This window comes from Meleagris gallopavo, chromosome 1 (assembly GCF_905368555.1).
Source record: "Meleagris gallopavo chromosome 1, MGAL_WU_HG_1.1, whole genome shotgun sequence".
NCBI classification, from domain to species: domain Eukaryota; kingdom Metazoa; phylum Chordata; class Aves; order Galliformes; family Phasianidae; genus Meleagris; species Meleagris gallopavo.
In genome coordinates this window covers 33,940,543-33,953,114 of record NC_139404.1, presented here as the reverse complement: position 1 = coordinate 33,953,114, position 12,572 = coordinate 33,940,543, and the positions used below count along the sequence as shown (strand labels likewise).

Here is a 12,572-nt window from a genome sequence, read left to right as displayed (position 1 = left end):
CAGAATGGTATAATTTATTTACTTGTCCCTTGAGGATCTGAGCATAGTAGAGGCCGCAATGTTCCAGATTTAAAAGCACTTTGAGTCAAATCTATTACATATACTTCTAAAATGTTTATCTAGCTCTTCAGTTTTTCGGAACACTTTTGATAACATTCACAAGTCAAAAAATATCATTTTGCATTCTGCCCCACAACCCAAACTCATATCATTTGTGGATTCCTACATGGGAATTACCACCTTGGGTAATTTTGTTGGGGCAACTCCACGTGTACAAAGGTGGACTGTGCAAAATCCTCGGTAACGTGGGAAAAATATCCAACATCTTTGTGGTCTATTGAAATAAAGTCAATTTACGTTGAGGGACACATTGTATAATTAGGGAAAAGCCTAACAAAATTCTACGTTGCGTGAAGCATTTATGTAAGCTCCAGGTGGCAGAGCCAATGCACACAAGCGCCCGAAGGCTTTTCTGTGATGTACTGTGGAACTGGGCTGTTCTGGAACGGCCGGAGAAACGCAGCCCTTGGAGGGGCAGCCAACGGCACCCGCCCGCCGCAGCCGGGACTGATGGACGCAGCGCCGCCCCACAGCGGCCGCGGGCAGGCGGCTGCCGCCATCGAGGCGCTCGGCCGCTCGGCTGGGAAACCTGCGGGGCGCTGCGGAGCCCGGAAGCGGAGCGAGTGCTCCGAAGCGGAGGAGATGGCGGCGGAGCAGCTCTACCCGCGGAGCTCTATCGAGGATGACTTCAACTACGGCAGCAACGTGGCCTCGGCCAGCGTCCACATCCGCATGGGTAGGGCCGGGGTGGGTGAGGGCCCCCGGGTGCCCGCAGTCAGCGCTGGAGAAGACGCTGCTGCCTTCTCCTCCTCCCCTGGGTCCCCCCCGTTCCTGTTAACCCCTGCTGGGCTGGGCCTCTTGAAGCCCAAATAAATTGCTTTTACGTGTATGGATGTTAACGGCGGTGCCCGCGATGACAGTAGTTTATCCGTTGGGATTGGAGGGGTTTAATGTCTTCTGAGAGGTATCAGAATATTGTCCCTCGGCGTAAGCCTTTGGGTGCCTGAGCAGCTGTGGAACACTGCTTTGCTGCTGACGTGCACGTCTTAAACACACTGCGTTGCAGGAGGTATCTTCATCGGTAATTCTGGCTGAAATCTGTTGTTGGATACACCTTAAAGCAAAAACAGCTGCGTGCTGTGGATTTTTTTATCAGCCAGATTTTTTTATTAGCCATTCCTGACAAACAAGAGATCTCCTTCTGTAAAAGCACAGTTTTGATTGGAAGTGAAAGCAAAAATATGAAGGAGCTATCACCATTAGCAAAGCTGCTGATGCATTTCGTAGTGGGGGGAGGAAGGCTGTGCGGGCCAGCGGGCTACTCCTGGGTTTGTTTGCTTCAACAAAGTGGGATCCCCTCCCTCGTGCCTTACAAAGATCTTTAACTGCTCCATCTGGCAGGTTGAGCTGCCAAATTTAACTCAGTTTCTCTTAGCGTGTGGTCTTATGCTTGCTTAAACTGTGTTATTAAAGACTGGCTGCTTCTCACTGGAAGCTTATTCTTCCTTGCAGAGTTTTTCACCTAATGGATTTGATCTCCTTCCGTTCACGGCAGGGATATCTGTATGACGTATCGTATCATAGAGTCCTGAACCACTCTCAAGAATTATGAGGCCTGTTAGCTTACTTGAGGAATTCCTTTTAGCAGCTTGTATCTGTAGAGATCCGCCCAGTACAATGCAAGTTGGAAGTGATGATAAATGATATCTTACATAACAAAAGGTTAATGAAATAGATTTTATTGTTTAAAAAAAAGAAAGAAAGAAAGAAATTGTCTTGAAAAAAAAATATGTAGCTCTTTCTGTCTCCATACAACCTCCAAGCTAATCATTCTTCATTTAGCTCCATTAGATACCAATAACTTGCTGAAGAAATCATACTTTTAGTAATTGTCTAGTGAGGTTAGATGCACTTCTTGCCAAGAGTCTGAAGTGAATTCCTCCTAAATGTTTGTTTTGTCATCATTGCTTATTTAACAGTGAGCAAGTGTAATTTTGTTAGACTCCTCTATCAATGTCTTAAGGAAAAATGGCTTATTACCACTTTGATCTGTGCTGTTTCACTGAATAAGGAGTTTCCAATGGTTCATTTCAAACAAAAAAATTCTGTCTGATTTAGTACTGGGCTTTCGAAGTGCAACTGAAAACTGATTCAATTTTTATTTTCTTTATTCTAGCCTTTCTACGAAAAGTTTACAGCATTCTGTCTATTCAGGTTCTCTTGACCACAATCACATCTGCAATTTTTCTGTACTCCACTGGAGTACAGGCATTTGTTCATGAAAGGTAAGCACCATAATGAAACAGAACTGTTTATCACTGTGTTTAGTATAGCTTGTATAGTTGCTCTGGAGCACTTCTGTATTCCTAATCATGCACTATGTTTTGATTCTGTAATAGAATCTTTGTAAGTGTTTAGGAAATCATTTTAGGAAATCATTTTTCTTCTCTGATATTTTTCTCTATAGTTTACTATGAAAATTTATTATAATTATAGTCATTAAAGTGTATTTTAATCAATACTTCACTAATAGTTTTTATTTAAATGTTTACAGTGTGATTACCTATTTACAATATCAGCTGCAGAACATCTGAATTATTGACATTTCTTGTTTGGAATGCTGTTGTTCCTGTGTGTCTGTTCCAGAGAGCTGGCTCATTTCATACTCTTCTCCCTCCTTCCCCATCTTCTCTTTGTTGTCTTTTTTTATTGTTTTGTTTTGTTTTGTTTTTCCTGAAAATCAGTCTTTTCTAAATTCTGTGGGTTTGTTTCTCTTTGCCTCTCAGATTGCCCTGTGAAAAACAAAGTCTCTAAATCAAACTGCAGTGGACAATAGGGAAGAAGAGCAAATGGGGAATGGAGGAGACCACTGAGTTTTAGTTTTCTCCTGAGTGCACTTCCAAACTTTGCATTTATTTTCACTTCATAGCCCTGATATAAAAGGAGGATCAAACATTAGATGAGTTTCTGTATAAGCTATCTTGTTTGCAGTAGATATTATGAAACCAGTTTTGTAATTACATCTGCTTTTTAAAAATTGTTCTGGTCATTTAGAATCATTGTGCTTTTGAGTTTGCTTTTAGTCTAATTTTTGCTTGGATGGCTTCTTGAATGACTTAATTATAGCAATATTTACTGGGCAGTACTGATTTACTTTGGTACATTTAGTGCCCATGTTTGTTGCATTCAGGTGCTTATGAAAAAAAAATTAAAACATAGCAGAATTCCCTCTGGATGTGACAAAATACTGTGTATACTTTGAAAATAGTACTCAAGTTCAGGTGGATTTTCTCTTTATATAGGTGATGAGTTCCTGGGCAATTTACAGCATAAAAAAGTGTCTTTACTTGTAGTTGTACCACTTACAACTGATTTTCTATGTTGATATGCTTTAGAACAGTTTTATTTTAAAATTCACTGTATTTTGACTCTACAGAGCAGTCTCCATCTAGGTGGTCACTTCAGAGGTTGGTTATATATAAACTGCTTTGTAATCAAATGGGTATTTGAATTTTGATGACCTTTTCATATGGCACTTTACAGGCCTGCCTTGCTTTTGATATCTGTGTTTGGATGTTTGGCTATAAGCTTTGCACTGGCCCTCTACAGACACCAGCATCCTGTTAACTTATACCTTCTTTTTGGATTTGTAAGTATTGGTATAAATTCAGTTGTTAATAGTCCATAGAATATCTTCTTTCCGAAGCTATTTTATTTTTCATGTATTCCTTGAAATACAACTCAGACCTTTATGAATATGTAGGGTACTTCTTTTTTTGAGATTATATTCATAGGTTGTTCTGAGCTAGAAGAAACCTGATTTGGAGGCTACCATTTTTATTTTTTCCAGGAACAGAGTTAGGGTTTGAAATCAGGTGAACAAGATTTATTTTTGTCTGTGTGTGTTCGTGTTTGTATATCTGTATTTATCTTGCTACCCTCATTGTTCTGTTGATATCAGTTTCTAATAAACTGCTCAGTAGTAAAGAAGAAAACTTGCCTTATTTGCTTAATGGGCAGCCTCCAGCAGAAGACCAAATAAGCCAGCTTGTATGTGTTAATGCTTAAGTCTTAACCAATACAAGCAAGTCAAACAAAGCTATCCTCAAATTTCAGTCTCCTGCCTGCAGATGTTAGCTGTAGGCTAACTGTTGCTCCTGAACATCTTGGACTGTGGAGCAAATCAGTCTGCTGAAAAGAAGTCACAGCAGCACCATCAGAATTTGATGCTTTAGAGGCTGCCTAAATTTTATCTGCATAGAATGGGAAGATAGATTTTGTGTGTAAGTTTATAGGTGGGATTAGTATATCAGGTTTGTGTTCTTCCTGAGGTCTGAACTCTTTCCAGAGGGTAATTTTTTAAAAAATTATTATCTTATTTAAAAAGAAAGAACATCTTTAAATGGTTGCAACTGTAAGGGAGAGTGTTGTAATAGTTTTAGGAAATATGGTGTGGCAGTTTGTGGCATGGCAGTTGAAGTATGACATTGTATAGGGACAGGAAGATTAAAAATTGCATGTGATAAATTGAGTGAAATGTGCTGTTGTTTCTGATCTCTTGGTTCATGCCGTAGATACTTTCTCCTATTTTCTTGTAATGAAACTTAAACTGGAATTACCTTTCAGGAAAATTCAGGAGTCATAGTGGTCTTTGGTCCAGGCATCAGTAATATGTTTGATTTTAAGTTAGCTTGATGAGTGAGGAGAGGAAGAACTTGACCCTAAGCTGTCTAATAAGATATTGAGTGTTCGATGGAAGTATTTTGAATATTGAAAAGTATACAGAAAGATGGCAACAGTTCATTTCTAATAGCAGTTCTGAGAAATCTTCTGGCCCCCTTGAACAGATTGTAAGGATTGTGGTAAGAATGCTGTGTGCTCTGAATAGAAAACCTGTATGGCAGTTTTCCACAATTGCTGTCACGCATTCATTTTCAGTTTATATTTCATTCTTGTTACATATCATAACAACATCCAGAATAGTGAGACAATACAGTTGTCATTTTCTTGTTGAAAATGAAGCATGTTATCATGTATAAAAATTATCAGGAGATTTAGTGTTATACATATTGGGATTATGTAGCAGAATAGATCTTACTGTGTGTGAAGTCTCCATGCAAGTGGTGGTGTTGTTTTATTTTACTCATGTAATTTTTTGTTTTTACTTTTTGTAGACCCTCCTGGAAGCCCTTACAGTTGCCATTACAGGTAAACGATAGCCATCCTGTTCTCTGATTCCTTAAATAAACTGGAAAAGGAATCCATTATGTTGTACTAATTGTCATGTGAGATTCCTCAGTGAGATATTAAGATGATTAAAAATTTCAAATGATGATGATACGAATCTAGTAAAAACCTGGGTATCAGAAGAGGAAATTTGGGTTCTGGCCCAGTACTGAAGCTGTATGAACTTGAATCCATTCTTTTGGAATAACTATCCATTCTTTTGGAATAACTAGCAGTGCTTTCCTATAAAGCATCTTTTAGTGGAGCTGATTTGCTAGTGGCAAAAATAAGAATGTAATTTGTGGAAATTTACTTAAAAAAGGAAGGCAGGAAGAAAAAGGCTCCAACCACTTCTTATCTTTTCCCTCTTACTTCCTTATCATAATGCTTAGGAGTTTTTTTGGAGAACTGCTTTGTAATTTGTTTGTTTAAATACAATGAAAAATACAATGAAAAATTCAGCTAGCCTTTTACTTAAGATCTCACCCAGCAGGACACAAAACAATTTTTGTTACCCTTTCTTTTGTGAGTACAGAAGATCTGTTATCTCTATGTAAGAAGCTACAGCTATGCTATAAATGCCATAACTAGTGCAGGGCTCTGTGAATCATGTGATCACCTGAAGCAGAAAACCAAGTTCAGGGATAATTTACACTTTGTGCTCACAGAAATGTAAACAATCACAGATAGGATAAAAAAAAATAATTAAGTAGTTCCTCAACTACTGAGATAACTTAGCAAATGCAAATGCATAGGGTAGTGTTCTCTAAATGACAGCTTGCTTTTTTTTGTTTATAGTGAGTTTCTATGATGTGTCCATCGTCTTGCAAGCCTTCATTCTTACGACTGCTGTATTTCTTGGGCTGACTGCATATACCTTGCAGTCAAAGAGAGACTTCAGCAAATTTGGAGCAGGGTATGTTATCTTATCAATGAGATCTTTATTTTTTTATTAAGCTTGGTTTTTTTTTTTTCCTTTTTAAAGCAAGCTTTGCAGATTTAGTAAAGAATACAGGTCAGTAGCTAACCTGTGAAAGAGAATGGTGAGGGTGTTAATCATCTTAATTTATTAGTTTTATTCGGCTCTGTTCTTTTGAATAATTATTTTTTTTAGTGTACACACCTTACCGTGATTATGATTCTTGTAACCATAATATTTACACTAGAAAACCAGATTAGCTCAATTTTTCACCAAGACAGAATGGAGCTGTTTCAGATTTAACAGTAAATTTAGGAGATGATTTTTAAGAGCTGTACAGAACAAACTTTTACGGCTAATGCCAATGAACAGTTGGCATCTAAGAATTACAGACATTTACTAAATATATTGTAAGGAGGTTTTATGGGAGGAGAATCATAGAATGGCACTCGAGTTGGAAGGGACCCAGTTCCAACTCCCTACAGTGGACAGGCTGCCCAGGGCCCCATCCAGCCTGGCCTTGAACACCTCCAGTGATGGGGCACCATAGCTCCTCTGGGCAGCCTGTGCCAGTGCCTCAACCACTCTCTAAGTGAAAAATTTCTCCCAAACATCTAATCTAAATCTCCCTGCTTTTTAGTTTAAAACCATCCTTGTTCTGTCACTACCTACCCGTGTAAAAAGTTGATTTCCCTCTTGCTTATAAGATCCTTTTAATTACTGAAAGAGCCTTTAAGTAAAATTTAAAACAAAAGGTATTGTTATTGCTCACAGATTTATTTTTTTTTTTCAGGCTCTTTGCTTGCTTGTGGATTTTAATCTTCTCATGTTTCTTGATGGTAAGATACCTTGTGATCAAAGTTAAAAATATTATCTCACTTAAATCCTGTACTAACTTCTACTATAACTAAAATATTTTAAAAATATCTTTGTGTAAAGATTTCCCAGGCAGATCCACTGCTGTTGTAGATTATGCTGGTGATCTTTTAACTATTCATTTCCAATTCAGATTTTTGGTGGATGCTGGTCTCGCTGATATTAAAGTGGTGGTTGAGCTGATTGACAGTGTTGTCAGTTGAGATGCACTACTTCTCTGAGGAAAGGGGAAGGAGAGCTGAGTCTTAATAGGATTATTTTTTTTAATTTGTCTTTTGTTGATACTATTCTGGAGAGCAGAGCTTCTCTTAAGAAGACACTTTTCACTTAAAGAGATTGTATGACTGGGAACTATATGACATAACAACATTGAAATGTCATTTTACTACTCTATTTCTGTGTGTGCATAACAGTAAAAGAACAGTATGTATCTACGTTTCAAGTGTGGCATATCTCAATGCAAAATTTTAATATTAAGAAGAAAATGAAATTTACTTTCTTTTTTTTTTTCCATGTTTCGTTTGTCTTCAGCTGTTTTTCCATAGTGAAATAATGGAGCTGGTGATTGCTGCTGCTGGAGCACTTCTTTTCTGTGGATTTATTATTTATGACACTCACTTGCTGATGCACAAGTTATCCCCTGAAGAATACATACTGGCTGCAATCAACCTTTACCTGGACATCATCAATCTGTTTCTCAACCTGCTACGTTTACTGGAGGCATTTAATAAGAAGTAATAAACAGGGATATGGTTGAAGTACCTGAATAGTGTTGGCTTGGATGATCTACCAACTGCGTGCTCTCATCTTTCAGAGACTGAATCTTTATTTCTCTTTCATTACGTGTGTACTTGTCCCTCCTTTGAGGTGAGGGGGAAGCTCTCAGTCTAAGTTCTTCTCTAGAATATGTATTTTGTTTAGTTGACATGGTGTATCCAATTACACTCCCATTTTTTATTTACTTAATTTGCACTTGTTGTAATTCACAATTAAAATGTTTGCCAATTTCTGATTGCTCCAGAGCATGCTCAGAAAGACTCTGACTGCAATTCTGTAGCTGCTGGAAATATTTCCTTTCTGATTGGCAGAGTGAGCAGCGTAAAGGCAGATGGAAGTGATGTTTGTGTAGTATTTTACTAAGTTAACATTTCTTCTAGACTTGGTTTGGTGAAACAATGCTGTCTGTCTGTGAAAGGGAGGTTCTGCTCTTAACACTGAGCCCTTATGTGAGCGGGGATCATGAGGTCGCTTCATGGGAATGTTCTTCTTCATTAATGATGATTTATTGCCTATCTTTCAGTGTTTTGGAAAATCATTTGAAGATGGATTCTTGTGTATGTTAAGGCTAATGGTCTCTCAATAAAACATTAGAAAATCTTCAGTCCCGAGCATGGATGGAAGGTGTAATTCCCACTGCTGGGCCACTTCTCGCAGCTGGGGTGAGGCAGCAGCACGTGGGCTGCATACAGAGCTGCTGGAATCCTGGAGCAGCTGGCAGCGTTAACAGCTTTGAAGCCTTTTCTTACCTCTTGCGCAGCGCTGAAGCATTGCCATCCCGTGCAGTGCTGGCAGAAGGGCTCCCTGATGCCTAAGAAGCGTTCCATTTCCTACCAGCAGCAAGGACAGCGGGTGCTTTCCATGCTAGAACTTTGCTTAGAATATTGCTAAGTACAGCTATAACGAGCGAGCGGGATGATTTTTCTGTCTTACAGATTAAGAAATGTGTAGAAGTAGCCCAAATAAAATCCCGACTATTTTACTTGAGCGTGTGGGTTTCCCGCTGTCAACGCACTCAGAGACTTACGGTAGAACCCGCGGGCAGGCGGGACTTCCGCATCACGTGATTCTCTTCCGCGCCTGCGCAGACGGCGAGAGCAGCGCCGCGAGGGGCAGAGCGTGGGTTGGCGCGGGGCTGAGGTGAGCCGGGGGCCTCGGGGCTTTAGCGGCGTCCTCGCGGCGTCAGCCTCACCGTTCCCCGCTTCTTTCCTCTCTCAGGACATGGCCAAGAGCCTGAGGAGCAAATGGAAGAGGAAGATGCGGGCGGAGAAGAGGAAGAAGAACGCTCCCAAGGAGCTGGAGAGGCTGAAGAGCATCCTGCGGACCGACGCGGACGTCGTCATGGAGGAGGTTAAGGAGGTGGCGACCGTGCTGCCCGCCGAGGAGGTCCTGAAGAAGCAGGGTGAGTCGGACCGCCAGGTGCCGCCGGCCCCCGGTTGCCCACGGCCCGCCCTCGGAGTACCGGCCGGCCCGCTTCCCCGCCCCCTGCCCGCCTTCCTCGTGGCGTGAGCCGCCTGCGCGTCTGCTCCGCGGCTGGGATCGGTAACAGGAAGCGGGAACGAAGATTTTGCATGCTGGGAAGTGGTCAGGCATCTTAACAAAGCCGCAATCCAAACTAAAAGCGTACCCCCTTTTCCTAACAGCCTGCGTGGCGCTAACTGCGTGTTGCCGTGGACGCAGCGAGGATCTGAAGTACTGCCAGTAGTGACTGTCAGCCACACAGGCATTCTGTCGGCTTAGAAAAGACAGAGAAGGGTTATGTATTTGAATAGCAGAGCCTATAAACCATCTTAAAGTTGGAAGTAGAGGCTATGTGAAAAATAAATATATTCAGAGATAGCGTTTGAGGACTTCTTTTAAAGTCAGCCTAATGATGTGTGAAATTAGGAATTACTTCTTTGACAGCAAAGCCAAACCAAATTGTAAGCAAGCTGTTTTGTAGCTTTTTTTGCTGTGATTGTTACTTGGAAAGTTTGGATATCAGATAGCTGTGGTTTATTTCTTGACTTACATGCAGCAGATTTTTGCAAGATGTTACTTGTGTACTGCTTGGTACTATGGATACTTTCTTTTTCCTGTTTTAATTAGAGGGAAAAAAAAGAAAAAACAACACAGAAACACCAAGGTTGGAAAAGACATACAGGATCATCCAGTCCAACCATCCACCAATCAGCAATAGTACTCACTAAGTACTCACTAAACCATGTCCCTCAACACAAAATCCAAACGTTCCTTGAACACCTCCAGGGTCAGTGACTCCACCACCTCCCTGGGCAGCCCATTCCAGTGCCTGACCACTCTTTCAGAGAAGTAATAATAAAAAAAGTGATGCGATAGCTCTGAACTGCCAAGCAATAGCAGTTTATGTGAGCAGTAGCAGTTCTCATTGCCTGTTTCTGCATTCTCCACGTCTGCCGAAACTTTTTCTCCCCTCCATATTTTAGCTGTTGCTCACAACATCAGGATCTTTGGTCTGGAACAGACCAGCTATGACACTTGGAAAACTATGCTGTTATGAAGACTTTGTGTTTCTTTGATGTCTTGAGAAGTCTTTGGGACTGGGACCTTCTTTGTGACCACCCTTTGCAGACAGTAACCCCCTGTGCTGATTTTCTGCAGGCTACATGTATTCCTATCCCAGCTTTAGGGCACCTAAACATACCTCTGTGGTGCAGATCCCTGTAGACTGTCTGCATTCTTCAACTGCTGAAGCAGTTTGCTGGCCTTTTCCTTGTGAACTTTATTTTCCAACATTAAACAAACACAACATAAAAAAAAAATCTTCTTCCACCCAGTTTAGCTTATGATAAAGCTTTTAGAGTTGTACAGGGAAAGTTTGGAGCCAAGTTTGAAATTAAATAGCATAGGGCTGTTCAAATCCATACTTAACAAGATGTTCCCCTTGTAGCCTGGTTGTTTCACCAAGGCAGCCACCTCTTTGTCTTTATCACTCAATTTAATTTTGTAGAACTTTTTTGGATCTTAAACATTATACTGTAAAGTGTGTAATTGTTCTTATGTCGTAGTAAGCCACTGGTTTCCTCTAAGCTTGCAGCTTATGGTGGAGACCACACGCAATGTTTTTAGATGCAACATTAGAACATACGTCAGACTGTAGAATAAGTTTGCTTTGCCCAGCCATGGGCCTTTAGGAGAAATGCTTCATATTTACTATCAGCTGTTGAAGTTTCTGGGTTGCAGTTGTATTGGTTTGCAAAGAGCTTTCAATGTATGAAGCCTTCTGCTCTTTCTGTACAAATACTGTTGTTTACGGAGATCTCAACATATTTGTGAATCTTGTAAGAAAATAGCTTCTGTGAAGCTTTTCATGCATTTTACTGACTATAAATGCCTTTTTTTTTTTTTTTTTTCAGATGACTGCAAAATGGACATAGATAATAAAAGAAATAAAAAAACTCTCCTAGACCAACATGGACAGTACCCAATATGGATGAATTCCAGGCAGAGAAAGAAGCTTAAGGCACAGCGCTTAAAAGGAAAGAAAAAATCAAAAATAGCCAAAGGCCTGGCTTGGTAGCTTCAAATTTTGTGAGATTGTGAATATTTTACTTTTCAAAATAAATATTCTATACCAGCTACGTATATTTTTGTGCTTGACTGTGTATGATTTATTGTGTTAAGTAAACCTTTGAAGAGATTGCTTGGCCAGCAAATGATGAAAACAGTAGCAAGTCGGTGTCTGCCAAACTTAACAAACAAACAGCAGAAAAACAAGCTGAGTGCCTTTGAATGGACAGAATGTCTGCTCATCAATTTTCTTTGGGGGAGGGAGGATGGAGAGGGGGCTGTTCATGTTTTATTTGGTGGATGCTGGCTAAGTGATCCTGTACTTTGTCAGTGTAACTCTTCTATAGTAAATTTTACCAAAGAATTGTGTGAACTCAGTGTATCCTTTAAATTTTTCTTTAAAATGCCTCGTCTCGCTAATCTGTGTTGTCTTTGACATCTGGTAATTAATGAAAACGAGCGCATAACATGTAATTTAAGGGATTACACACTGAAATCAACACCCCAGCTTCATGAGATTTTCTGTGAGTAAAACTCAAAAGGTGTCAACATGACCAAAGAGAAAGCTGTTGAAATGAAGTTCTTCACTACCTCACTCACCTGACTGTAGGAACAGCGTAGTGGTTCTTCAAAACTGCATTTGGTTCTTTTGTTAATCTGAGTGAATGCAGATGTACAGATTGAGGAAAAAGTTTTATTTAAAATGTTATCCAAGTTCCTTTTGAAGTAAATATGAATTTACTTTTCTGTATGTTTTGCCAATAGCTTTATATTTCTCTTAAAATGGCACTAATTTATCATGCTTTACAGTGTGGGCATAGGAGACCATACTACATGATAGTGTAGCAGATGCCATTTATACCTGAATAGCTACAGCTGGTTGTGTGTTACTTGGCAACAACATGAAGAGAGATCAAAGAATTAGTTATCAGAAAACCTGTTTTTAAAAGTCTCTCTCATTTCAAGGTTGCAAGTAAGTACGTTACCAGTCCTGCAGGGTACTGTCTGTTGAAGTACCATTTGTGTGGCTTCATCCACTTCTTCTCCTGAGTGGAGATAATCAAACTGACAAAGTGCTTCTATTAAATGTATGACTTTTTCCTGGCCAAGCTGGTTTATTTTGCTTTTCTAGATGCACGACCGTAGTCTTTCATCTTAATCAAGCCTGCCACTTCTGTACTTGCCT

General features: G+C 40.0%; 2 protein-coding genes across 3 annotated transcripts; both read left to right on the top strand.

Moving 5' to 3' along the window:
* The first annotated feature begins 600 nt into the window (after window positions 1–600).
* Window positions 601–8,462, top strand: TMBIM4 (transmembrane BAX inhibitor motif containing 4). 2 transcript variants are annotated; one of them, XM_010707826.4, is made up of 7 exons: window positions 601–796; window positions 2,237–2,345; window positions 3,604–3,709; window positions 5,235–5,268; window positions 6,085–6,202; window positions 6,999–7,044; window positions 7,613–8,462. In XM_010707826.4, exons 1-7 carry the CDS (start codon window positions 703–705, stop codon window positions 7,817–7,819), a joined length of 714 nt encoding a protein of 237 aa, XP_010706128.1. In that variant the 5' UTR covers window positions 601–702; the 3' UTR covers window positions 7,820–8,462. The 2 variants fall into 2 exon arrangements, with proteins under 2 accessions (XP_010706128.1, XP_010706137.1); XM_010707835.4 differs by lacking the exon at window positions 601–796 and adding an exon at window positions 842–1,782.
* A 380-nt stretch (window positions 8,463–8,842) lies between these two features.
* Window positions 8,843–11,461, top strand: LLPH (LLP homolog, long-term synaptic facilitation factor). Its single transcript, XM_010707817.4, has 3 exons — window positions 8,843–8,998; window positions 9,077–9,260; window positions 11,233–11,461. Exons 2-3 carry the CDS (start codon window positions 9,080–9,082, stop codon window positions 11,394–11,396), a joined length of 345 nt encoding a protein of 114 aa, XP_010706119.1. The 5' UTR covers window positions 8,843–8,998; window positions 9,077–9,079; the 3' UTR covers window positions 11,397–11,461.
* The last annotated feature ends 1,111 nt before the right edge of the window (window positions 11,462–12,572 follow it).

Excerpts from the sequence above, each read along its gene's own strand:
- LLPH (XM_010707817.4), top strand. The coding sequence starts at position 9,080 with ATGGCCAAGAGCCTGAGGAGCAAATGGAAGAGGAAGATGCGGGCGGAG. Across the intron at positions 9,261-11,232 it reads GGAGGTCCTGAAGAAGCAGG|ATGACTGCAAAATGGACATA; the intron begins GTGAGTCGGACC and ends TTTTTTTTTCAG.
- TMBIM4 (XM_010707826.4), top strand. The coding sequence starts at position 703 with ATGGCGGCGGAGCAGCTCTACCCGCGGAGCTCTATCGAGGATGACTTC. Across the intron at positions 797-2,236 it reads CAGCGTCCACATCCGCATGG|CCTTTCTACGAAAAGTTTAC; the intron begins GTAGGGCCGGGG and ends TCTTTATTCTAG. Across the intron at positions 5,269-6,084 it reads CCTTACAGTTGCCATTACAG|TGAGTTTCTATGATGTGTCC; the intron begins GTAAACGATAGC and ends TTTTGTTTATAG.